Source organism: Sorex fumeus, unplaced genomic scaffold (assembly GCF_029834395.1).
Source record: "Sorex fumeus unplaced genomic scaffold, SorFum_2.1 ptg000044l, whole genome shotgun sequence".
Classification (NCBI taxonomy): domain Eukaryota; kingdom Metazoa; phylum Chordata; class Mammalia; order Eulipotyphla; family Soricidae; genus Sorex; species Sorex fumeus.
This window is the reverse complement of record NW_026606101.1, coordinates 58,014,245-58,040,222: the sequence shown is the minus strand read 5'-3', so window position 1 is coordinate 58,040,222 and position 25,978 is coordinate 58,014,245. Positions and strand designations below refer to the sequence as shown.

General features: G+C 39.5%; 1 protein-coding gene across 1 annotated transcript in view; it reads right to left on the bottom strand.

The window, feature by feature from the left end:
* OSTN (osteocrin) overlaps nucleotides 1–25,978 on the bottom strand; it is a 47,101-nt gene that overhangs the window by 14,440 nt on the left and 6,683 nt on the right. The window contains exons 2-3 of the mRNA XM_056121823.1: nucleotides 19,951–20,049; nucleotides 17,398–17,612 (exon numbers count right to left, since the gene is read on the bottom strand). Of these exons, the coding sequence (XP_055977798.1) occupies nucleotides 17,398–17,612; nucleotides 19,951–20,049 (314 nt within the window). The remainder of the gene's footprint in view (nucleotides 1–17,397; nucleotides 17,613–19,950; nucleotides 20,050–25,978) is intronic.

Below are 25,978 nucleotides of genomic sequence, written 5' to 3'. Positions count from 1 at the left end.
GTAAAAGCTTTCTCTCTACTCCACAAAGTGCTGCCTGGGTCATGAACTGTTCAATAAAGTCATTTAGGTCTTTAGAATTAATTCATTTGGGATTTTATAATTGTAAACATGATAATGGTTCAAGAGAATTCTTTTAAAAGATTTTTGTAAGAATTTTCTAAGGATTTCTATATTCATTAAGGAAGACTTCCATAATATTTCTCATTTACTTCATGTTGGTTTTGGTACTCAGATAATGCTATTCTCATGAAATGTATTGATTTGCTGCTTCTTTTGTTGTTCATTTGATTTCGTCATCAACTATAAATCCTTTTTGATAACAAAGTTTTATAATTCTTAGTAAAAGCTTAATTTGAGGATGAGTTCTTTATTAAATGTAGTAGTTGTCTTATTTGTATACATCAAATAATGTAATAGTTTATTATTTCTCTTGGGGCAAAGTTTTAAACTTTGATATAAAAGTAAGGAGAAAAGGCAAAAGGACAGTTACATTCTGAGATCTGGGATGATAAGAGGCAAACAATAAAGTGTAGTTATTTGGAAGAATCACTCAAGATAATTTCAAACCATTTCCTATCATCATCCAGGCTTTTCTACTAGTATGAAGAAAGCATACAGCTAGTGCTCTGCTTTCTGAATCATTCTCCTGTGTTTCTCACCCTGATATCAAGCACATTTTGAACTATACCCTTTGAACAGCACATGTAAGAGTCGGAAGGAGAGCAAATATCATGAAATGCCTAGCTTGGTATACATTTGGGACATTTCTTTGTAATGGACTAGAGAAGAAAATGAAATTTTAGGGTTTTTGTCTCTAATCTTTAGGCAGTTCATCAAGAAGGTCAATTATGTATGACAAAATGAAACAGAAATTGCTTTTTCCAGTTTTACCTCAAACTTTTTTTTTTTTTGCTTTTTTGGGTCACACCCAGTGATGCTCAGGGGTTACTCCTGCGTCTGCACTGAGGAATTACTCTTGGTGGTTCCTGTGGGTTTATATGGGATGCCTGGGATTGCTCGGTCTGCTGCATGCAAGGCAAATGCCCTACTAGCTGTACTATCACTGTGGCCTCTTACCTTGAACTTTATGCTTGGTTTAATATTGAAAGTCTTGTCACTAGCAAGTGTCTCTCAAACTAATGTCCACATTGGACGTGATCTATAACATTTCTGTTTCTGATCAAGTACCTTTATTGCATAGACTATTAATTTTTTTCAAAAGCAGCGGATTTGTGTGGAAATGATCAGACTTGGAGTTAAACACCTTGTCATAGCTAAGAAATTTCAGGGAAATATTTGTATCTCTCTGAAAGCATCAACTAAACAGGAGTGATAATTTCTTTTTAGTGTGTTACCCGAACTAAAACAAAATTATCAGGTTGGAAAAATATTTCTTCTTTCTTTTCATCAGCATCATCCAGAGGGTTTGTTTTTATATTTTTTTCTATCACTGATTTTATCTTTTCATCTCAGCCCTTGCATAATCTTTAGCACTCTTACTCCTCAAGTCTGTCTTCAGATATGATACAGTATGAGATATATATATATATATATATATATGTGTGTGTGTGTGTGTGTGTGTGTGTAGTGCCTTTCGTATCATTTGTGTTATTTCAGAATATAGTTTATTCTGGGGGGTACTTCTTAAATTAATACTGACCAGGGTCCACTTGTGTCTCCTATAATTTAGCCAATTTAGGAGCCCCAGTATCACAGTATTTTAACACTTTCCAGAAACATGATAAATGGTAACCAAAGCTTAAGCAATGTTCAAGTATGTAAGTTAAAAATGGTCAGGTAGAGTGTATTCCTCTGGATCCCCATGGTTGTGGGAATATCTAAAATGGTTTCCTCTGAGTTTGGTTATGACCCATAACAACAAAGGAAAAGAAAATGAAGGAACCACAGATAAAGTTAGCAGCTAGTTACCTTTTACTCTAGTGTATCAGATTTATACAATATTTGCAACTAGGTTGCTACAAACGGGTATTTCCAAATTTATCTTCATAAAAGGATAGGATTAATGTGGGGCTCTGTAAAGGTAAATTATTCTGGAGGAAGAGAAACTCTCACTGGGAAAAGATGGCATTTCTTCTTCACTTTCCTAGTGTGGGGAATTTTCAGGAAAATCTATCAGATATATCCCCATCAAAGATGGGAGACCTGTTAGAACAGCATCTATGATATTTAAAGGGCACAAAACAACTGTGAGAACTGGCTAGACATAAGAGCAAAGAAATGGCTGTACAAGAAAAAGTTTTACTTTCAGTGACCAGAGTCAAGGATGAGGCGGTTTTTTTTTTTTTTTTTTTTTTTTTTTTTTTTTTTTTTTTGTGAAGAGCAAGCATGTGGTTAGGGTGGCCAAGGTTAATTACAAAAGGGACATTTCCTGAAAGACTTTCTGTCAGGAGTTGATGAATGAGGTGACCTCAGCAGATGTTGGTGGCAGTGTCAAATGAGGATGCTGAGAGGAAGAGATGAAGACGAGTATCAAAACCGACCTGCCAGATGAGAAGCATTGCTGGAGGCAAGGACAGAGCATTAATTGGCAAAGGTAGGGAATGAATGACTGTACAGACACAGGTGTGGAAGGAGTCATTTTTGTGACTTTTCTGAAACCAAAGAGCAGTGAAGCCAGGTCATGATAGTATCAATCAAATAAGACAGTTCTTTTCCTTTTTGTATTTCAGCCCTAGTACCGGAGAAGGCAACCAACTGTGGTGGAGGAATTGTGAGTTTCAGTTGATTAGAATTCCCTTCCAAGTGCAGTTTTCCTAAGTTGAGAAAAGGGGAACTTCTGATAATATTCAGAGTTCAGGAGGGATATTCGGAACATTGCTGGTGGAGAATGGGCACTGGTATCGAGGGATGGGTACTCGATCATTGTATGACTGAAACGTAATCACGAAAGTTTGTAAGTCTGTAACTGTATCTCACGGTGATTCATTTAAAAAAATAATGTTCAGAGTTCAAAGTAGGCTTATTGGGGGAGAGGGGAGAAAGATTGTACAGGGAATAAGGTGTTAGGCTTAAAAGTGGATCTACTCTCATTGGGTCCCTGACACCACATGTGTCCCTGAGCACAGCCAGGAGTGATCTCTAAGAACAGAGCCAGGACTAAGCTCTGAGCATGGCCCGTGTGGCTCCCAAACCAATGCAAAAGAAAAAGCTTATTTTGAGTCAGTCAAGATTGGTAGTACTATTGTACAAATTATATAGGTCCAGGGCAGCAAATATTTTGCTTCAGAACGGTGTTATTTAAATAGTCAATTGAAAGAAAAGGGCTCCACAGTACATACTTAAAAAAAAAATGTTATTCCTCTCCAGAGGCATTCAAACTTACTTACTAGAATTTGTTGTCTTCTAGGTCGTAAATAAAATTAAAAACAATCACTAAGATTGTTGATCACATTGCAAGAATAAAAATTCCTTCACTTATTTTTATTTAAAAATAATCATAAATGAGTAATAAAAATGATTATTCTATTTCTGGGGAGGCTTTAGACTCATCATTTGATGTTCAGAGGCTATTTCTGGTTCTCTGCTCAGGAGTGACTTTTGACACTACTCACGGGAACCATATGCAGGGATCAAAATGGGGTTGGCTGCAGTAAGGCAAGCACTGTAACTCCAATACTGTCTCTCTGACCCCTGCTTGCAAATTTTAATAAATATTCTTAAATTCATAATTCATTTTAGCAATAGACAGAACTACGCATTTCAAAAGTTGTTCTGTTACCAATTAATTTAGAGATATTTTGATCTTTTTTATCTTTGAACTTTTAGGAATTTTACTTATTTAAAATCAATAGTCTGGGTCGAAGCCATAGTAGAGTGGGTAGGGCAGTCTGCCTTGCATGCAGCTGACCTAGGTTCAATCCTCGGCATCCCGTATGGTCCCATGAGCACTGCCAGGAATAATTCCTGCGCCAGAGCCAGGAGTAACTCCTGAGCATTACAGGGTGTGACCCCAAACTAAAACAAACAAACGAACAAAAACAATAGCCAGAGAAGGGGTCCACAGGATTCACCAAGGTGCTAGCGTGGCCCATAACAAAAGCTTTTGAACTCAAAGATTAATTCGTAGATAAGATCTTTAGAGAGAGAATATGAAAAACAAATCTGTCTTATTGCTTTCTCATGGTTAGTAGTAAAAGAGTGACACTATTTCCTGAAGATAAAAATTGGTGGCACATACATGAAAACAATAACAGAGAAGTATTTGTGTATCAAATTGCACATTAGAGTAATAAGATATTTTCTGGTCTTGTAAAAAAATAAAGCAGAAAAGACATAAGCGATATTGAGATTCAGGCACCAAAGTTATTATCTCAGACAATGTAACAAAATAGTAACAAATACTTTCCATTTAACATAGCCTTTCTTGGAAAAATTACTCTAATTTTTAGGAGCCTTTTTTGAAGGGGCGGGGGTGGGGGGGTGGGTTCTGATCATTTTAAGCAAAAACCTTTATTTTTATTTGCATTCACATTTTGTTAGTTGCAAAACTCAACTACCGACACTTGGTACCCAAACTGTAAATACTTATCTTTCTATTGATTTTAATGAAGAGATAGCACAGCGGTAGGGCATTTGCCTTGCACGCAGCCAACATGGCCGACCCGAGTTCGATTCCTCCGCTCATCTCAGAGAGCCCGGCAAGCTACCGAGAGTATCTCGCCTGCATGGCAGAGCGTGGCAAGCCACCCGTGATGTATTCGATATGCCAAACACAGTAACAACAAAGTCTCCAATGGAGACGTTACTGGACCCGCTCGAGCAAATCGACGAACAACGGAAGGGCCTTTACCTTTACCTTAAATGATGCCAAAATATATTTGTAATAAGGGTTGTAGAGGTAGCTTAGTGAACTGGAGCATATGCTTTTCATATTAGAGACCTGGGTTCAATTCCTGCACAGCATGGAACCCTAAGCACAGTCAGCAGTGATTCTGAGCACTGAAGTAAGAGTAGTACCTGAGCACTGGCAAATATGGATAAAAAATAAAAATATTGATTACATGATAAAAAATATTGAACATTAATCTTGTTTATTATACCTTGAAAGAATTTAGAATACATTATTAATATTCAGGAACATATATGGAAATAATTTATGCAGTAGCTAAAAATCCAAATTTGATACTTTTAAAAATGAGAACAAGAATTTTTCATTAAAAATAAAACAAATAAAAAATAAAAGTATCTTTGGAGTTTAATTTAGGGAACTAAAACATTAAATAAAAACATAATTTTAATATATATAAAAATATGGAATACTCATAAACTTAGTAAAAAATATTAATATGTTAATACATATTCTAAATAAACTCCAAATTAAGCAGTTTGATACTTTTATTTGATACAAATTAAACAGGTTGTCTTCACTACTAAATTATGAATTTCAAAGAAACAAGTCTCTGTATTCCAATGATGGTCATGAAAGCAAGTTAATGATCTAGAACTTGGGACTTCTTAATTTTTCAAGCTTATAGGAAAACTTCCATATAGTTGCACAAATTTTGCTTGCACTTCTAACCTTCTAGAAAAATTGAAGATGAAGAAAATATTAGAGTAAAAGGGAAAAAGGAAAATGATTATTATTTAGCTCCTAAGATGATCATCAGTCTACAAAACTCATTTTATATTTCATATACTAAATGGGAGACTCCCATGTCCAATGTTTAGATTCTGCCTTCTGGAACTGTGAATTACCATGGATGGTCTTGGTCAACATGATGAACTCAGACAGTCTCTCACCCTGTTCGTTCCATTCTAGGCCATGGGTCCCGATGTGAAGTTCTTCAGCTGATCTTCTCGGTCCTATCTTGGCATTAAAATCACCCACAATGATCTTGTAGAAGGTGTGGTCTTCTTTATAGAACTTCTCCAGCTCCATGTAGAACTTCTCGATTTCTCTTTCATCATAATGAGATGTTGGTGCATAGACAACGAAGATAGAAACTGCAGGCAGTGAGCCACATCTATTCAAATGTAAACGTCCGATTCGGGTTGTTAGGCATTCAAATGAATCAATGCTGTTGGCCAAGTTTGTGTTGACAAGGACACCGACGCCTCCGACACCTCTTTTATCGCATGTTCCGAGGAACAATTCTTCTCCAGTGTCGAAAACGGCATGGTGAGATTCGTGCCTTCTTGTCTCGGTCAGACCAATGATGTCGTACTTGATCATTTGCGCTTGTACCAACAGGTCCTCGATGGATGCATCTGATGCTAGCGTATGTGCATTGAAAGTACAGACGATCATTTTTGTCTTCCTTCATTGTGGCAGCTTAGTTCGGCCTTGAGATTTTGTCGGCCTCTCCTTTCTCATCCTTCTCAGTGCTGCCATGTTGGTGAAGCCTTCAGGGTCAGGTGAATGAGACCAGTTGTAGTTACTGGTTTTGGCATATCGAATACACAATGGATAGCTTGCCAGGCTCTTCCGTGAGGGCGGAATACACTCGGTAGCTTGCCAGTCTTTCCGAGAGGGATAGAGGCTTTTGGGGCGACCTCTAATCACCCTTGTAGGTGTTACCATATTTGAACCCTATCAAATACGGTACGACAATTCCGGAAAGCAGGTCCGGAAAGCGTCCTGGAGTGTGGTGATGGCTGTGTAGTGGAGGCAGTGTCGATAGTGGAAGTCTGCCAGTGGGGTTTTTATCTGGGTAGGGTGGGTCTTCTGTGTGCAATCGGATCCCTGGGTGGTTGATGGAAGCAGACAGGGCAGGGTAGGGTGGGGCTCCTGATTAGAATCCCTTTGTCACCTGCGGTTGGTGGGCACAAGCAGAGAAACTCTGTCCCTGGGTCCGCCGAGCTGGATTCCAAGGTCTCAGAGAGTTCCGCTTATCTTGTTCTGTGGGTCGTCAGTTGTGCGTGAGTCTCGGCCAGAGCTGCCACGCGGGTCCAGAAAGCGTCCTGTGGTTGGTGGAGTCTCCCGGTGGACGATTCCACAATGAAATAGACCACATCATATTCAATCGATGGTTTTGCCTGACCGATGTCGCTGTTGTCCCAAAATTTCGAATGGGATCGGACCACCGTCTACTTCGTGCAAAATTCTACTTCACAGAGCGGGGAGAAAGGGCTGCAAAGTTCAAAAAGAGAACTCCCAGAACGACCACCAACTGGGAACTCTTTGGCACTATTGCGGCAACATGGTAAGATGCCATTGTTGACAACATTGACGAGGAATATGATCGACTGGTTCAGCACCTCCATGAATGTGCGAGGAACGCCAAGAGAGTGATAGCCACAAAAAAAACGCCTGTCTTCGAAACCTTTTGAGCTAATTCGCCAGCGTGATTTGGCGCATGCCTCAGGCAACCGCAAGCTAATGTCCGAGCTCGCAAAGCAGTGCAGAGATGCGATCAAGAAAGACCTCAAAGAGAGAAGAGCAGAAGTACTGGTAGATGCGGCAGAAGCTGGGAAAAGTATTTGTTACGCCCGCCTGTCCTTCGCCAACTACAAGACCAAGATGAGTGCCCTCCGATGTCCTGATGGATCCATCACATCCTCCAGAACGGCAATGGAGATTATCCATGACTTCTACTCAAATCTCTTCGATAGCCATGTCCACTTGCCGACATACCAAATTCCACAGGATGGATATGTCATTCCCAACGTTTTCCCTTCCGAAATCCGACACGCCATTTCGTCCGTAAAGAAACAAGCAGCACCCGGCCCAGACAAGGTCAGACCTGAACACCTGAAGAACCTGCCATCAGTACTCATCAATACACTGGCTCGGTTCTTCACTCGCTACCTGTCTGAATGCAAGATTCTGTCCCATTGGAAAACCAGCAGGACCGTACCACTGTTCAAGAAGGGAGACATCCATGACATTGGCAACTATCACCCGATCTGCCTATTGTCTGTCATCTACAAGTTGTTCACTCGAGTCATCCTACATAGGATTGGCAGAACACTAGATGAAGGACAACCATGCGAGCAAGCTGGATTCTGCAAAGGATTCAGCACCATCGACCATATCCACACAATAACCAAACTCATTGAGGTTTCTCGGGAGTTCAAGATGCCGCTCTGTTTAATGTTCATTGATTTAAAGAAGGCCTTTGATTCTGTTGAGACGGAAGCGGTCATTGAAGCCCTAGCCAATCAGGGCATTCAAGCCCAATACATCAAGATCCTCCATGAGCTGTATTGCGGATTCACTACCAGGATCTCACCATTCTACGAAGAAGTGATCATTGATGTCAGGAGAGGTGTTCGGCAGGGTGATACTATTTCACCGAAACTCTTCAGTGCCACCCTCGAGAACATCATGCGACGACTGGAATGGGAAGGAATGGCAGTGAAGATAGATGGTCGGCAATTACACCACCTCCGCTTTGCTGATGACATTGTTTTAATAACACCAAACATCAGCCAAGTGGCACAAATGCTGGCCGACTTTGACCGTGAGTGTGGAAAGGTAGGACTACAGCTGAATCTTACGAAGACAATGTTTATGAGAAACAGCCTCGTTCCTGATGCTCCATTCGCTCTCAATGGAACGACCATCTCCGAATGCAACAGCTATGTGTACCTAGGTCGAGAAGTCAACATGACAAATGACCTAGCACCTGAGCTGTGCAGGAGGAAGAGAGCGGCTTGGAACGCCTTCAAGAACGTCGAAGAAATAGCTAAGAGGACGAAGAACCTCCGGCTCTGGGCACATCTCTTTGATTCCACTGTTCTTCCTGCATTAACATATGCCTCAGAGATCTGGGCCCTACGCAAACAGGATGAGAATGCTATTCAGGTCTCCCAAAGAAGTATAGAAAGAGCTATGCTTGGAATATCACGTTTCACTCAAATGAGAGAAAAAATCCAGAGTTCTGACATCCGTCGACGATCAAGAATCAGGGACTCTGTCTCATTTGCCAAGGTGTCAAATATCAGATGGTCTGGTCACATCCATGAGATTTAAAGAGGACCGCTGGACTAGAACTGTTACTGACTGGATTCCATGGGATGTCAAAAGACCACGTGGCCGCCCATCTACCAGATGGTCAGACTTCTTCGTGAAGATCATGAACGATCAGTTTGAGGCTCTTCATGATCCCAGAAAGAACAGATGCCATTGGACTACACTAGCACGCGACAGGGACAAATGGAGACGTTACTGGCGCCCGCTCCAGCAAATCGATGACTAACGGGAAGTTAAGTGATTTTAAGCGATTAAGTGACACTAAATGGGAGCTTTATAATCTGGTTCCATATATATTGACTACAGTTTTAAGAGCTTTTAAAGGGGAACAATAGTAATAGTTGTTAATTACAGTATCCTATGTCATCTCAATTCTCCTTTCCAATTTCACTTCTACTTCTCAGGTGACAGTTTATCCATATGCTGATTTTTAGCCCTTCCAAAACAGACCCTAAATTTTAAAAATTCCTTGTCACCACTTAACATGATTTCTTTGTAGCAGCATAGTTTTTCTTAATTTCTTAAGCCTTTTCAATGTGGTTACCAGTTACTGGGTTCAAATATGAATTTTTTTTAATTATTATTTTGAATTACTACTAAAATTTAGAAGTAATTTTTCACTTTCTGTAAAATTACTGAGAAAAACACACATCTTCAGATACTAACCTTTTCTATTTATTACACTAACTTCTTATATGATTAATTTATATGTCAAAATGTTTTATTCTAGCCTCCATATCTCATGATATATAGTGTTATTTTACTAGTCTTGCCATAAGATACATTTGTTTACTCTTTTCTAAGATTAAGTCTCCTATTGAATACAAAGCTTGGTTATTAAAATTTCCATGAATTTTTATATATAAAATATATAGTATATTTTATTGAAAATATAATTAAAATATCATTTTGTTTTTACTTTTATTTTCCTTCTTGTGATCTTCACAGAAATTGATGAGTAATGTCTAGATCCTTAACTTCATTTTAGTTTTCAGAACAGAAATATTATATCATTCTTTTTTTTATGTAGGAGTACTGTTATTTATTCAGCCACTGATTAACTGATTGAATTAGGCAGGAACTCCACCTTACCTTTTTTTTTCATAATTTAATTTATTTATTTTTCTCTTATATTTATTGAATCACTGTGGGAAAAGTTACTAAGCTTTCAGGTTTAAGTCTCGGTCATACAATGATCAAACACCTCTCCCTTCACCAGTATTCATTTTTCACCACCAAGAACCCCAATATACCTCCCCTCCCACCTCTCCCAATGCCTGTGATGTAGATGATTTCCACTTAACTCTTCTCTACATTGAGTACATTCATTATTTCGGCAAAAGCTACACCATTATTGTTTAGAATTCCTCCCCAAAAATCAGAATTGCTGGAAAGACATTGTGAAATACTTTGTTTTCCATAGCTGGTTATGAGAACCATATAATCTTGCGTGGCTGCAATAGCGGCCTTGCGACTTTGGATTTCTGCGAAAAGCCAGATAATTACGAGATTGGTTTCTGTGCGTCTGGTGTTACGGCTGTGCTGGAGAGCCACTCGTGGGGGGCAACTCGTGACCTCAGTAGGGCCTGAAGGACGAGCTGGTACCACCTCCCTTCCCATAAGACTGCAGTTTTCCCATCACCACCGGCTCATACCTGGCTTTCCTATAAGCTCTGAGGTGGCGGCCACCTTGCTGCTGGAGGGGGTGGGGCAAAAAGGAGGAAGGAAGTAACACCCTTTCCCTCCTGGGGCATGGTGTTGTAGTTTAATGCATGGTCCATTCACTTTTCTGCTGCAAGCTGCCAGGCTCTGGATTAAGTCCTTTTGCCTCTGGAGCCATGGCCGTGCTAGAGAGCCACTCATGGGGGGCAACTCGTGACCTTGGTAAGGCGTGAAGGAAGAGCTGGTACTGCGCCCCTTCCCATGAGACAGAAGTTGCCCTGTCACTGCTGGCTTATACCTGGCTTTTTTTCTGCCAAAAGCTGCTGGGTTTCAATATTTGTTTCTGAGTCTCTGGGATCATTAGTTTGATCAGGAGCCAGAGAGGCCATTTGTAGGTGGTGACTCAGGGTCTCTCTGGGATGGGGAGGAAAGGGCCAGTTCCACCCCCATCTAGTGAGGCCCCACATGTCTCGTCACTGCAGGCCCAAACCTGACTGTCCAGTGACCTCTGGAGTATGGTGGTCACCGGGCCACCAAGGGGAACAGGCCAAGGCACAAAACCTATTCCCACCTGGAGTGGCCCAGCGCCAGTAACCTACTGCAGAAACAGGATGCACTTCTGCCAAAAGCCTATGGGTTCCTAGATTCGTTTCTGAGTTTCTGGGATCATGGCCATTAAGCAGTTTGATCAGGAACCAGAGAGGCCATGCCTCCATTTATATAGCTGAGCCGGAGGTGATTCCATTTATATAGCTGAGCCGGAGGTGATTTGTGGGTGTGTCTCACACATACCTAACTTTTGGCCATTTACTTTCTTGGTAAACTTTGCACCACATTTTTGGGGTCTGGTCAAAGGCACAGCGGCAATTTTGGGGTATCTGAAACTCTGATAGTGCCAACAGGCTGCTGATGCACTCGCCTCATAGGTACAGATTGACCTGCTGTGGCACCATACCCCCATATTCTATCATTCTTTTAAAAAATTCATTGACTGAAAAATTTACGAAGTGGAACATTCTATTATGTCTTTATGACTTTAACTGTAATCATTCTATAGAAAAAGATCACACCTAATTCAATATTAGGTTTCTGGTGGTAAAAATAAGGAAGTTAGGTTTAATGTTTTCTTAAACTACTATCTTTCAGAACAATAAATTGATTATTAAAATTTTGATCACTTGACTTCCCATTAATCATCGATTTGCTCGAGTGAGCGCCAGTAACATTTCTACTTGTCCCTGTCGCGTGCTAGTGTAGTCCAATGGCATCTGTTCCTTCTAGGAATACAAAGAGCCTCAAACTGATCATTCCTGATCTTGATGAAGAAGTCTGACCTTCTGGTAGGTGGGTGGCCACGTGGTCTTTTGACGTCCCATAGAATCCAGTCAGTAATGGCTCTAGTCCAGCAGTCATCTCTAAATCTCATTACATGTCCAGCCCATCTGATTTTTGACGCTTTGGCAAATGAGATAGCGTCCCTGATTCTTGACCGTTGACGGAGGTGGGAACTCCGGATTCTTTCTCTCATTTGAGTGAAGCGTGATACTCCAAGCATAGCTCTTTTAATTCCTCTTTGGGAGACCTAATAGCATTCTCATCCTGTTCGCGTAGGGCCCAGGTCTCTGAGGCATATGTTAATGCAGGAAGAACAGTGGAATCAAAGAGATGTGCCCAGACCCAGAGATTCTTCCTCCTGTTAGCTATTTCTTTGACACTCTTGAGGGGTTCCAAGCTGCTCTCTTCCTCCTGCGCAGCTCAGATGCCAGGTCTTTCATCATGTTGACTTCTCAACCTAGGTACACATAACTGTTGTATTCGGAGATGGTCGTTCCATTGAGAGAGAATGGAGCATCAGGAACGAGGCTGTTTCTCATAAACATTGTCTGTAGTCCGACCTTTCCACACTCACGGTCGAAGTCGGCCAGCATTTGTGCCGCTTGGCTGATGTTTGGTGTTATTAGAACAATGTCATCAGCAAAGCGGAGGTGGTGTAGTTGCCGACCATCTATCCTCACTCCTATTCCTTCCCATTCCAGTTGTCGCATGATGTTCTTGAGGGTGGCACTGAAGAGTTTCAGTGAGATGGTATCACCCTACCGAACCCCTCTCTTGACATCAATGATTACTTCTTTGTAGAATGGTGAGATCCTGGTAGTGAATCTGTAATACAGCTCACGGAGGATCCTGATGTATTGAGTTTGAATGCCCTGATTGGCTAGGGCTTCAATGACCGCTTCCGTCTAAACAGAATCAAAGGCCTTCTTTAAATCAATGAACGTTAGACAGAGCGGCATCTTGAACTCCTGAGAAACCTCAATGAACTTGGTTATCATGTGGATATGGTCGATGGTGCTGAATCCTTTTCGGAATCCGGCTTGCTCGCATGGTTGTCCTTCATCTAGTGTTCTGCCAATCCTATTCAGGATGACTCAAGTGAACAGATTGTAGATGACAGACAATCGGCAGATTGGGCGATAATAGCCAATGTCTTGTATGTCTCCCTTCTTGTACAGTATTTCAGTCCTGCTGGTTTTCCATTGGGGCAAAACCTTGCATTCAGACAGGTAGCGTGTGAATAGCCAAGCCAGTGTATTGATGAGTACTGATAGCAGATTCTTCAGGTGTTCGGGTCTGACCTTGTCTGGGCTGGGTGCTGTTAGTTTCTTTACCGATGAAATGACATGTTGGATTTCGGAAGGGAGAACATTGGAAACGACATATCCATCCTGTGGAATTTGGTATGTGGGTAGGTGGACATGGCTATCCAAGAGATCTGAGTAGAAGTCATGGATAATCTTCTCCATTGCCCTTCTGGAAGATGTGATAGATCCATCAGAACGTCGGAGGGCAGTCATCTTGGTCTAGTAGTTGGCGAAGGACATTACGAATGCTTTTCCCAGCTTCTGCTGCATCTACCAGCACTTCTGCTCTTTTCTCTTTGAGATCTTTCTTGATCGCACCTCTGCCTGCCTTGCAAGCTCTAATGTTCACTTGCAGTTGCCTGAGGCATGCACCAAACCACGTTGGCGAATAAGCTCAAGAGTTTTCAAAGACAGGCGTTTTTTTTTGTGGCTATTTTTCTCTTGGCATTCCTCACACAATCATGGAGGTGCTGAACCAGTCGATCGTATTCCTCATCAGTGTTGTCAACAATAGCATCTTCCCATGTTGTCACAATAGTGCCAAAGAGCTCCCAGTTGGTTGTCATTCTGGGAGTTCTCTTCTTAAACTTTGCAGCTCTTTCTCCCTGCTCTGTGAAGTAGAATTTTGCACGACGGAGACGGTGGTCCGATCCCATTTGGAATTAACAGCGACATCTATCAGGCAAAACGGTCGATTGAATATGATGTGGTCTATTTCGTTGTGGAATTGTCCACCAGGAGACTCCCATGTTCAACGTTTAGATTCGGCCTTCTGGAATCTTGAGTTACCATGGATGGTCTTGGTTGACATGATAAACTCAAACAGTCTCTCAACCTGTTTGTTCCATTCTAGGCCATGGGTCCCGATGTGGAGTTCTTCGGCTGATCTTTTCGGTCCAAACTTGGCTTTAAAATCACCGACAATGATCTTGTAGAAGGTGTGGTCTTCTATATAGAACTTCTCCAGCTCCATGTAGAACTTCTAAATTTCTCCTTCATCATAATTGGATGTTAGTGTGTAGACAACGAAGATAGAAACTGCTGGCAGTGAGCCACATCTATTCAAATTGCTGTTTAAAATAACATTTTTTTTGTTTTAAACAGACATCATAGTCTGTGCTTAATGATTTTAGTGATGCCCAAATTGTTATACTTTTGTCAATTTCAAGCTCTTTAATTGTTTTCTTGAACTCTTTGAACTTGCCTTAGCTGTAGAAAGTTTCCTGCTTAAACTTATGTCTTAAGTTTTTGTCTTTTGCCCCAACCACATTCTTCAGTAACACAGTTCCATTAGGTTAGAAATGATAAAGATTAAAGACAATAGGACACTAAGTATACTTATTGCCTATAAATCAGTGATTATATTCATTATACAAACTGAATCATGAACTTGTGCTACTAGTTGTTCAGGAATATGAGTTCACCCTAATATAAATGGCTCATGGATATCTTTAAATGATGAGATGTTTAAGACCAGAAATTTTTAAATTTTATTTAACGTATACAATTTTTATTTTATTTACATCATTTGCTATGAAATTCAGTCTTCTTAGCACCAGGGGTGACAATTATGATGCCAAGTAGATATTTATGAGCTTTTCTTACAATAGATAATCAATGATCTCAGAATTGCAGCACTAAAACTATTATCAGCAACATATGTCTTAAAATAAATTTTAAAGCTTTTGCCCCTCTGGAATTTTTCTTAAATATTTCACTAGGAGGTATAGTCATGGCATTGTCATCTCTATGGTATGAAAGTTGTGAGATGGGTTTGGGGGTGGAAAGGCTACTGGGATCATTGATGGTGGAGAATGGGCACTGGTGGAGGGATGGGTACTCAATCATTGTATAACTGAAACCCAAGCACAAAAGTGTATGAGTCTACAACTGTACCTCAAGCTGTTTCACTAATAATAAAAAAAAGTAGAAAGAAGAGAAGAGAAAAAAATAAAGTTGGAAGCAAAAAGCAAACATTATGTGGTAATGAAAACAGATTGAAGTTCTACTGCTGTGAGCTAAGGAAAGCCAAAGTTTATTGGTAACTTCCAGAGTAGTGATGAGGTGAGTGATATCCTGTTGTAGGATTCAGAGGCAGCATACTCTGCGGTGGGGCTCAGGGTATCATATGGGATGTCAGGAATGGAGCCAACTGGGTCATGTGTAAGGCAAGTGTCCTACCCACTGTACAATGGCTCCAGTCCTCTGCTGAGAACTTAATCTCAATATCTAATCTTCAGAAATATGACAAAACAAATTCTTTATTGTTTTAAACCACAGAGTTTGTGGTACCTTTTCCCCATAATCCCAGAAAACAAACACATTCCTTCAGACTATTTAACCAGTTTTCACAATCAGATAAAAATCAAGTTTTTATAATAAATCCATGTTTCATGTATGTCCATATTTATTTATTATCTTCTATGAATCTATTTGTATGGTCATACATAGAAACATTAGGATATATTTAGGATATATTGACATTAGGGCATTTGCCTTGGATGCTGCCGGCCCCGTTGACCTGGGTTCGATTCCTCCGCCCCTCTTGCAGAGCCCAGCAAGCTACTGAGAGTATCTCGCCTGCACAGCAAAGCCTGGCAAGTTCCCCGTGACGTATTTGATATACCAAACACAGTAACAATAAGTCTCAAAATGGAGACATTACTGGACCCGCTTGAGCAAATTGATGAACAATGGGAGGACATTGACATCTACCCAGAATCTCATTAATGTAAAACGTGTACTCTATAACCGAGTCATCTATATATTTTTTAGAAAGTTTGGTATCTAGGGTAAAAATCAAAATGGTATTCTGGAGACCTTACACTAAATAGAAAACTCAGTTTTTCGGAGCATTTATCTTACAGCACATCTATTCCACCTGCCTTCCAAATTCTATATTGTTCTATAAAATTATTTTATATCTGCACACAACGGGATGTCCTCAAGAAGATTTATGATAAAATATTAATGAATACCATACTTGCCATTTTCTCCTTAATAATAAAATTTTATTGTTAAATTCATGGGCTCACCAAGCCTGCCCGGAGGGGGAAGGGCGTTGACCAGCCCGCCCGCTCCTCTCTGGAAAGAAAGATGGCGGCCGCACGGTAGCCTTGTGGAAAGCAGGTTTGAGCCGGGCTCGGGGGAGTGGCGGGGACCTCATGGGAAGGGGGGCTTTGTGGGCCGTCCCCCACGCCCCACCGAGGTCGCCAGCTGCCCCCCACGAGCGGCTCTCCGGCACGGCCACGGCCCCGGAGGCACAAGGACTTAGCACAGAGAACCAGCCGCTTGGAGCAGAAAAGCAAATGGACTTGTGTTGATCCGCGCCACCAAGCCTGCCCGGAGGGGGAAGGGCGTTGACCAGCCCGCCCGCTCCTCTCTGGAAAGAAAGATGGCGGCCGCACGGGAGCCTTGTGGAAAGCAGGTTTGAGCCGGGCTCGGGGGAGCGGCGGGGACCTCATGGGAAGGGGGGCTTTGTGGGCCGTCTCCCATTCCCCACCGAGGTCGCCAGCTGCCCCCCACGAGCGGCTCTCCAGCACGGCCACGACTCCAGGGCACAGAAACCAATCTCTTAACTAGCTAACTTTTAATAGAAATTCTTCCAGGGTCAATAAGTAAAATAGTAGAAATTCAAAACCGCGCGGCCGCTATTGCGGCCGCGCGACATCATTCTATTCTTAAACCAAGTTGTAGAAAGCAAATCATTTCACAACGCTGTTTCAGCATGTCTGATTGTGGGGGGTGGGTGGTAAACTCTAAACAATAATTGTGCATCTTCTATCGAAATAATCTATCTAGTCAAAGTAGATAGAGTATTAACTAGAACTCATCTGCCTCACAAGAATTGGGAGGGGTGGGAGGTGGGGGTCTATTGGGGTTCGGGGTTAAAAATGAGTATTGGTAAAGGGAAATGTGTTCGGTATCTACATGACTGAGACCTAAACCCGAAAGCTCTGTAACTTTTCCCACAGTGATTCAATAAATAAATAAATTATAAAAAAAAAATAAATTCATGGGCTCGTTGACATACTGCAAAATCAGTTCAGCTACTACAATGTTTTCATTATTTTTATATGTGGACTTCTCTTTTTTTTTTTTGACCCCAAAGTAAAAGAGTTAGAAAACAAAGTATTTTTTCCCCACACATTCACTTACCTCTGTTTACCTTTATGTTCTATAGATCCAGCAGAAAGTCTGTCCAGGGGTGAACCAAAACCAGAAAAGCTCCTTTTCTTCTTTGTTTCAATCACGTCATTTTCCAGAGACACAAGTTCATCAAGAAGCAAGAGTTTTGCTGCCAGATCAGTGGCTGATTTCTCTTCACTGACTGTGGGTGGTGACTGAACATCTGTGACTCCAGAATTAAAGGCCTTTTGGGAAGGAAAGTCCATTTCATTCATCAAAAAATAACAAACTTGGAAACCTCAAGTTTTTACAATTGTCTGCATTTGACTTTTGCTACCTTAATTTGAGTTGTTTGTCATGAAACTTGATCTTTTGTGCTCCAAGAGAGAATGAGCTTTAGGGGCCAAAGAGACACAGGTGAAATACATCAAAAATAAGTTAAAATAAAACGAAATATGCACATGCGTATATGTACACAAGCATACACACAGAGGATGTCCACACTCCAGATCTGGCACTAAAATAAAACATAAAAATTAAAGATTCTTTCAGATCCTATCCTAGCAAAAACTGCTCCTTTCCTTTTTCTTTATCATAATTCTTTCATCATTGCATTCATCACATATTCCTTCCATCAATAGGCTACCAATATATTTATAATTTGCTGATTATTATAAATGATCATTATATTTCTATTATCAGTATTTGGTTTCTATTATCATGATCAGTATATTTAAATTATTATAGTTATTAAAGATATGATAGTTTATTTATTATTACTGCTGCTTTTAGATTGTACCTTGAGAGGATACCTGTCTAATATTTTATTTACTCTATGTGATGCCTAGCCCAGTATTTTTTTCTCATAGTAATTAATACATTTCTAATACAAAATTGGGCTGGAGTGATAGCACAGCGGGTAGGGCATTTGCCTTCCATGCGGCCAACCTGACAAAATCATTAGATTCTGACAATAAAAAAGATTAAACATCATGCCATTTTACTTTTATGTGCACTTGTTGTTTACTGAATCACAACAGTAGGTTTCCATTGTGCATCAGGTTCTACATGAGACATAAAGAATCAATGACAACTAAAATATAGTGTTTGCTCTCAGGGCATTTTTTTCTTCACTCATGTAATTTATTAGCAAATATTAATGAGTTTCTACAGTAAAAACTATCCCAATGATTTTATTCTTTGATTTAAAAGGTTTTTCTTTGGGGCCAGAATTATAGCATAGCGGGTAGGGTGTTTGCCTTGCACACGGCTGGCCTGTGTTAGATCCCCAGCATCCCATATGGTCCCCCAAGCACCACCAGAAGTAATTTCTGACTGCAGAGCCAGGAATAACCCCTGAGAATTGCTGGGTGTGACCCAAAAAGCAAAAATAAAAAAGTTCTTTTTTTGTTACTTGTTTGTCATCTATGTTTCCAATTTGCAGTTCATTCAAGTCATAAAAGGTGGGTATCTACATGGCTTGCTCCTTTCTTGGGTACCATTGTAACATTTTTCAAATGGTGGGGCCAGAGAGATAGTACATGGACACCAGTTCTAAAGTGTGTGCCTTAAAGGTGACTGAGCCAGCTCCAAGCTCCATCTCTACATGATATTCCAAACATCGCGGAGTGTTAACCCGAGTGCCACCAGATGGCCCTGGGTAATCCCCAGCACAGCATCCTCTCTGCCTTCCCTTTGAACCTCAGGTCTTGTGGGCTGAGTATCCAAACACCCCCTTGGCACCCAACCCTCCGTCCCATTAGGAAAGAAAAATGCTCTTAGTAAATTTTTGTTGGTCCTTCAGGAGATACTACTTTTGCAAGAGCCTGAGAATATTCTCCCAAGTGACAAATGTTAGTTCTTAGAATTTCTTCCCTCTCTCCCTTGAATCACATGCCCCCCATGTTCTTATCTTAGCTAGTCTCTTTCTTCATGTCCTTTCTTTTTTCCTCAATGCTTTTACTTCATCCTATTTATGTCCTTATTTTATTCTAGTAGAACAAAATAATGGCATTCTCCAAAACTTTTTTTTTTTATTATTGAGTGAAATACTTTTAGTCTGATACATAACCTCAAAGTGGTGGACTCTTCTTTTTCCTAAAACTGTCAAGTTGATTTACATCTGTGCTTCCTGGAAAATCTTTTGCCCCATTCTTTTGAAATTCCCATAAATAATGGTTTATGTAAAGTCCTCTGTACTGCTTGGTGTACATAATTATTTATTTATTTTTTAAAATGAGGACCACAGGGATGGGAGAGACAGTATAGTGGGTAAGGTGCTATTTATTTGATTTTGTGTTGTCACCATTTCTCCCTATTTATCATCTGCTCTTAATACTGACACTTGTAGAAATGACTTATGCTCATTGGTCAGGGGTCAAATAAATAGTCCAGAGGTTTAAGGGCACTTTCATGTACATGTTGGACCCAGGTTCTCTCGCACTCTATATGGCTCCCCAACCCCCTCCAGAAATGATTGGAACCGAGAGCAGAGCAAGAAAGAAGTCTCGGGCACTGTGGATTCCCCCCAAAAAAGCACCCCCCCGAAAAAAACAGTCATTCCCTTAAGCTAGTTCTCATTACCTCTGTCGTTATATCCATGGAGAGGACTTTTCCTGAGCTCCACACTATCAGTGTCACAGCCAGGATGAAATGTGCATTGGCCAATCTCCAGTCCATCATCTAAGGGGAATACATGTAGGGTTAACATTTGGCACAATTAGTTTGAGCATACAAACACTGAAAACAATAAAAGCTTCTACAAAGCTAATTAGAGGAAAATGACTAAATCATCCAGCTTCCGGAGTGCATCTCTGCTCAACTTCTATAATATGTAATAGAAGTTACCCACGTCCCCAAATGAATTCTGTTGGTGAATCATTTCCATGAATTTGTGTGTTTATAGGTTGGAGTTGTAGATAAAGGTTCTGTGGCTGTAATCATAATATAATTCCAAGTAACACAGATCTGAGAAATCTAGTTTGTGTAAGTTTATTTATTTTCTAACCTGGGGATATAATATCATGAACCTAAAGGAAAATGTATGAAGTTGCTCAGGTTAGGAGAGAACTTGAGGGTTCTTTGGTGAACCAGAGAAAATAGACCTTATCTAAAAACATCTAAAATTTCAAAATTAATCACAGATTTAAAGCAAGTAGTTCTATGACCTTGTGTTATTATATACGGATTCATTTTATGTTTTCTTTTTAAGATAAGCTTCCTGAATGCTTGGAAGTCTCTTAGATACAGGTTTTACAGTTAAGCACTTGGATCCAGCCATGTAGCACTAGGAGCTGCCAGGACCACCAGGGCCGTTTTGTCCAGCAGTGCTAGGAAGGCAAGATGGTGCACGCTGTGCTAGGGATCAAACTCAAGACCCTGTGCATGCACTCCATACCTTTGTCCTGTCTCTCAGGGTTAAGGGTCTGACAGACTTTTAACATTTTCAAATAAAAAGTTTCTGTTTAATGTAGAACATACTAAAATATTAAAAAATGGAATATCTTTGACTTTCACAAAATAATTGCTTTAGAATAGTTAAGTTACTGTAATAATAAAATTTAAAATAATGAAGACAAGAGTAAAAATGAGCTGTAGTTATGAATGACATTTCATAGAACCGATATTAAACTGACAACTGTGCATGCAACCTATTTAATGAAAATAAAGATAAATACACCACCTTGAATATGTACATTTGGAAAAAAAACTTGCAATTAACATCGTGTTAGAATGATGTCATAGACAGAAAACATATGATACTGAGTAGAGTTGGAAGTGGACCCATATTCTGAAAGGTTAAAATAAAAACATCTTACTTTTTTTAAAATAAGGAGACAGCATCTGAATAATTTTAAATCATTCATAATTTCATTGTTTATCAGTTGAAATATATTTCTACTATGAATATAAAAGTAAATTATTTAAATATATGTGGTGCATATTTATATGTATAGATTTCAAAGAAATGTTATGGGTTAGATAAGGAGAACTTGCAGAACAATACATATGGCACAGCACCAATTATCTAAATCAAAAATACACAAAGCAATTCCATGTACTTTGAAAATTATGCATTTAAATGACTATGAACAAATGGAACTTAATTCATGACTAAGATTGCCTATGGAGAAGGAAAAAGGAAAATAAGATTATAGAGAAAATCAAATAGACTCAATTTTTATTTTAAAATTTAAAGCAAACATATAAAATTACATTTATCAATAAAATGTGTCATTTTTATATTTATAATATAGTAATATGATACAATGGAAAAATACTAAGAATTGAACAGTTACCAGCAAAATTCATAGATTAATATTGCCCTTCCTTTCCCTCCCCTCCCTTCCCCTTTCCTTCCTCTCTTGTCCCCTCCCCTCCCCTTCCCCTCCCTTCCCTTTCACTTCCTTCCTCTTTTCCCCTTCCCTTCCCTTCTTTGCAGCATCTGACAGTGTTAAGTGATTACTTCTGGCTCTGTGCTTAGGGATCATTTCTGAAAGAGCACAGGTTGAGCATAGGTCGAACCCTTTGATTCTAGGATTCCTTCTGTCCCAGGGTCTGCATCCATTGCTGGGGATTGAATTGAGGTCAATTGCATGCAGTGCAAATGTCTTAACCCCTGTACTACCTCTCTGGTACACATTGTCTTTTTTTAAAAATTTTTATTAGTGAGACACCATAAGGTACAGTTGTAGACTTACAAATTTTGTGCCTAGGTTTCAATTATACAATGATCAAATACCCATCCCTCTACCAGTGCCCATTTCCCACCACTACGGATCCCACTATCCCTCCCACCCCTCATCCCCTCCATCCCACCCTGCCTCTGTACACATTGTCTTTTCTTTAGAAATACAGCCACTGATACACGTTTATTTTCTTCTAATTTTGCTGTTGCTTCTGATTTTCAACATGATAGAGGATATATTAAGAAAATGTATTTTTGAGTCATCATATTTCTAGCATATCTTTTTATAAAAATAGCCCTATCATTCAATCAAAGGTAAACTACAATTGTGGTGTTTTTCTTTCTTATTTTTATCACATTCAAAACAGTTTACAAAATGTGAAATTGTCCAATTTATAGATCTTTCCATCTGGATTTCCCTTAGTTATTTTTATGCACATTTTACTAACCAGGTTTCTCTTCATCTCTGCAGTCTCATAAACGAAACAGGATGATGGGCGTTTAAAATATTGATGATTATGTCTGAGACATGTATTTTTGTGCTTGGGTGTATATAGGAAAAAGTCATAATGTATCATCTTACAGATAACCACATCCTGAATATTTGGATTAAGGAGATGTAAAAATAAATGCTGAGTTTAAATACACATGTTTAATGGTTGAAAGCCATGCTTGTAGTCAGTTAACTAAAAGGCCAAGTTCCTAAATCTGGCATTTGGTACACTAATGAAAACAAACACTCTGGCACCTGCTACACAAAAGACATTTGATTAACTAGTTGAAACTTGATTGCTACAAAATTAGAAACAGAGGAAACTATAGGGAGGGAAGGAAAAGACTGGGTTCAGCTCCATTTCCCTATTTTGTTGATAGTGGATAAATATAGCCTGTGATTTAAATCTGCTCTGCCCCATGTATATTCTAGATCACAGAAGGAACACTAAGGCTGATCCTCGTATGAAAAGACCAAAAGAAGATTTGTCATTTTTTTGTTTATTAATAATTTTTAGGGCTGGAGCGATAGCACAGCGGGTTGAGTGTTTGCCTTGCACATGGCCGATCCGGGTTCGATTTCTCCGCCCCTCTGGGTGAGCCCAGCAAACTACCGAGAGAGAGAATATCACCCCCACGGCAAAGCCTGGCAAGCTACCCATGACGTATTTGATATGCCAAACACAGTAACAACAAGTTCTCACAATTTGTTATGAGATGTTACTGGTGCCCGCTCAAGCAATTCGATGAGTAATGGGAGGACAGTGCAGTGCTACAGTGCATTGATAATTTTTACTGGATGATGTTTGAGTAACACTTCTCTGGAGAGCGAAAAACTTCAAGAGACAGAGGTCATAAAATTTGCCTCATAAAAACATTTGGGCTACTCTTCATTCCTTTTGATTTTGAGCCAAATTCAACAATATCCCAGGCTTACTCCTGGCTTTGCACGAGGGATCATTCCTGAAAGTGCTTGGGGTACCATATGAGGTATCAGGGATCAAACCTCATATGTTGCAAACTCCCTGTCCACTGTACTATCTCTCCAGTACCCTTTTAACTCATTTTTATCCCCCTGATATGTATGTATGTGTGTCTGTTTATATTTTTACTTGTAACATACTACATCACGTATAATGTGATCTCTTAATCTTTGTTTCTAAGACATTTCACATGTAAGTCTTCACTATACCTTGAAAGAGTACATCTTCCAAATTCTAACTGAAGTGGTAGAAGAAGGTCTGTATGAAATTTTTCATTTGTTTGTGATATAATATATTTAGAATACTGAATGCACGTCCAGGGATATGGTGGTCTTACCTTATATGTGTGAGACTGTGGGTTAGATTCTTGACAAAACACACACACACACACACACACACCCCTTCCAAACAAATAAATAAAAACAAAACCAAATTTATAGAACACTAAGAGTACATAGTGACATATATAAACATTTATTTAGTAGTAAAGAAACTGGGTTAATATTTAGACTATCTGCTGGGATAGAGGATAAACTACTTAGGGGATTCTATTAATCTTTCTCTTAACTGACACTAGTAGGACTAACCATTACAAATTCACAAAATCACTAGTTGAGCTCCATCTTGATAGCTTTGGAAACTATTTATTTGTCCTGATTTCTTGATAGGAAATACTCAAAACACAGTCTATCCTTCCCTACTTCTCAACAAAAGCCTAAAAGATAGAATTTTCATTAAAGGATTTATTTAAAATACACAATTTGTAAACTAGTTTGATTTTTATATTTTGCACTTTATTCCCACTTCTACAGTGCACAGATATGCTAATGAAATTTAATAGAGCATGTTGTAAGTGATATGTTTGAAATCATTCGAGGTGCCAACCAATAATGCTGTTCACAGTTTTCTTTCTGGAAAACCAGGTAAGCAATGAACTAAATTATCTTTATTTATACTACTCCACAACTTATTTACATATGCATTTTTGATAATAGAGAAAACTTTCAGGAATAGGAGATAATAGAATGACTAACAGAATGTTTTTATGTTAAAAGACGTCCTAAAGGGATAACATTTAATACAAAAGCCCAAATGACTTAATATAAGAGAGACCTGATTCAGAAATTAGATCAAATAATTAGGAGTTTGTCTAATCTGATCCCTAATCTTTATGGTAATTCATTATAAGGGTGTTGGTGAACCTGTCTGTTTGGGTGGAAATGCAATTCAGGTAGAAATGTAGATAGTGTTAATAGCTATATGTGTAGCTACAAAAGTGTTTCTTGGGTCACTTAGAGGAGTCCATGTAGAAAACTAATCACATCTAGTTTGTAAACTAAATGTGCTTTACTTGAGACTTAAATATTTTAACTAAAAAGATAAATCTTCTGAGTTTTAATTTTAAGATGTTTTTTATGATAAGAGATTCCATTTTTAAAATGAATTTTAAGAAACAAAGTGCAGCCAATTAAATTATGGCATGCTTTCAGGCTCTAAACTGCAGGACTGACTTTAATCTCAGTGATTGCAAGTGTATCTGAATGGTTTTACTTTCAAATAAACTTTTAAAAATTTATTTACAGTTTGTTTTGGGGCAATACAAAATGGTACCCCATATGATCCTCTGAGTAGCAGCAGGAGTAATTCCTGAGTGCAGAGCCAGGAGTAACCCCTGAGCATCACTGGATGTGACCCAAAAAGACAAAAGCCAAAAAAAAAACCCAAACAAACAAAAAACTAGAGTTGGAGTTTATTCTCGTTCTCCAATATTATTGCCATTATTATTGTAATAACTTTTTTGCTAGGTAAATTTTTATGGGTGAAATGCTATAATTATGTATAATGCAGAAAAAGAAAGCTTTGTGGAGGAGAACAGGTCAGTGTCAGCATACAGAGAAGTCTGGTTCCAGATTGATTTGAGAGTTTGTATACTTGATCATCTATCTCTATGATTTCCACATCCATGGATTCAACTCTCAGTGGAAAAATCTGTATGATAAGGCTAGGTTTATAATGATTGTGTCTGCATTGAACATGTACAGACTTTTCATTATTGTCATTATTTTCTAAATAGTACATTATAATTATATTGTCTTGGGCTGGAGCAATAGCACAATGGGTGGTGCATTTGCCTTGCATGTGGCTGACCCAGGTTCGATTCCTCCATCCCTCTCAGAGCCTGGCAAGCTACTGAGAGTATCCTGCTTGCACAGCAGATCCTGACAAGCTCCCCATGGCACATTTTTGGCAGATATGCCAAAAACAGTAGCAACAAGTCTCACGATGGATATGTTATTGGGGCCTGCTTGAGCAAATTGATGAACAATGGGAGGACAGTGCTACCTAATGGTACCCAGGGTTTATTGCTGGTTCTGAGCTCAAGGATCACCCCAAAAATGCTTGGGGATTGAACCTGGGTTGGCAGCATGCAAGACAAACAGCCTACAAT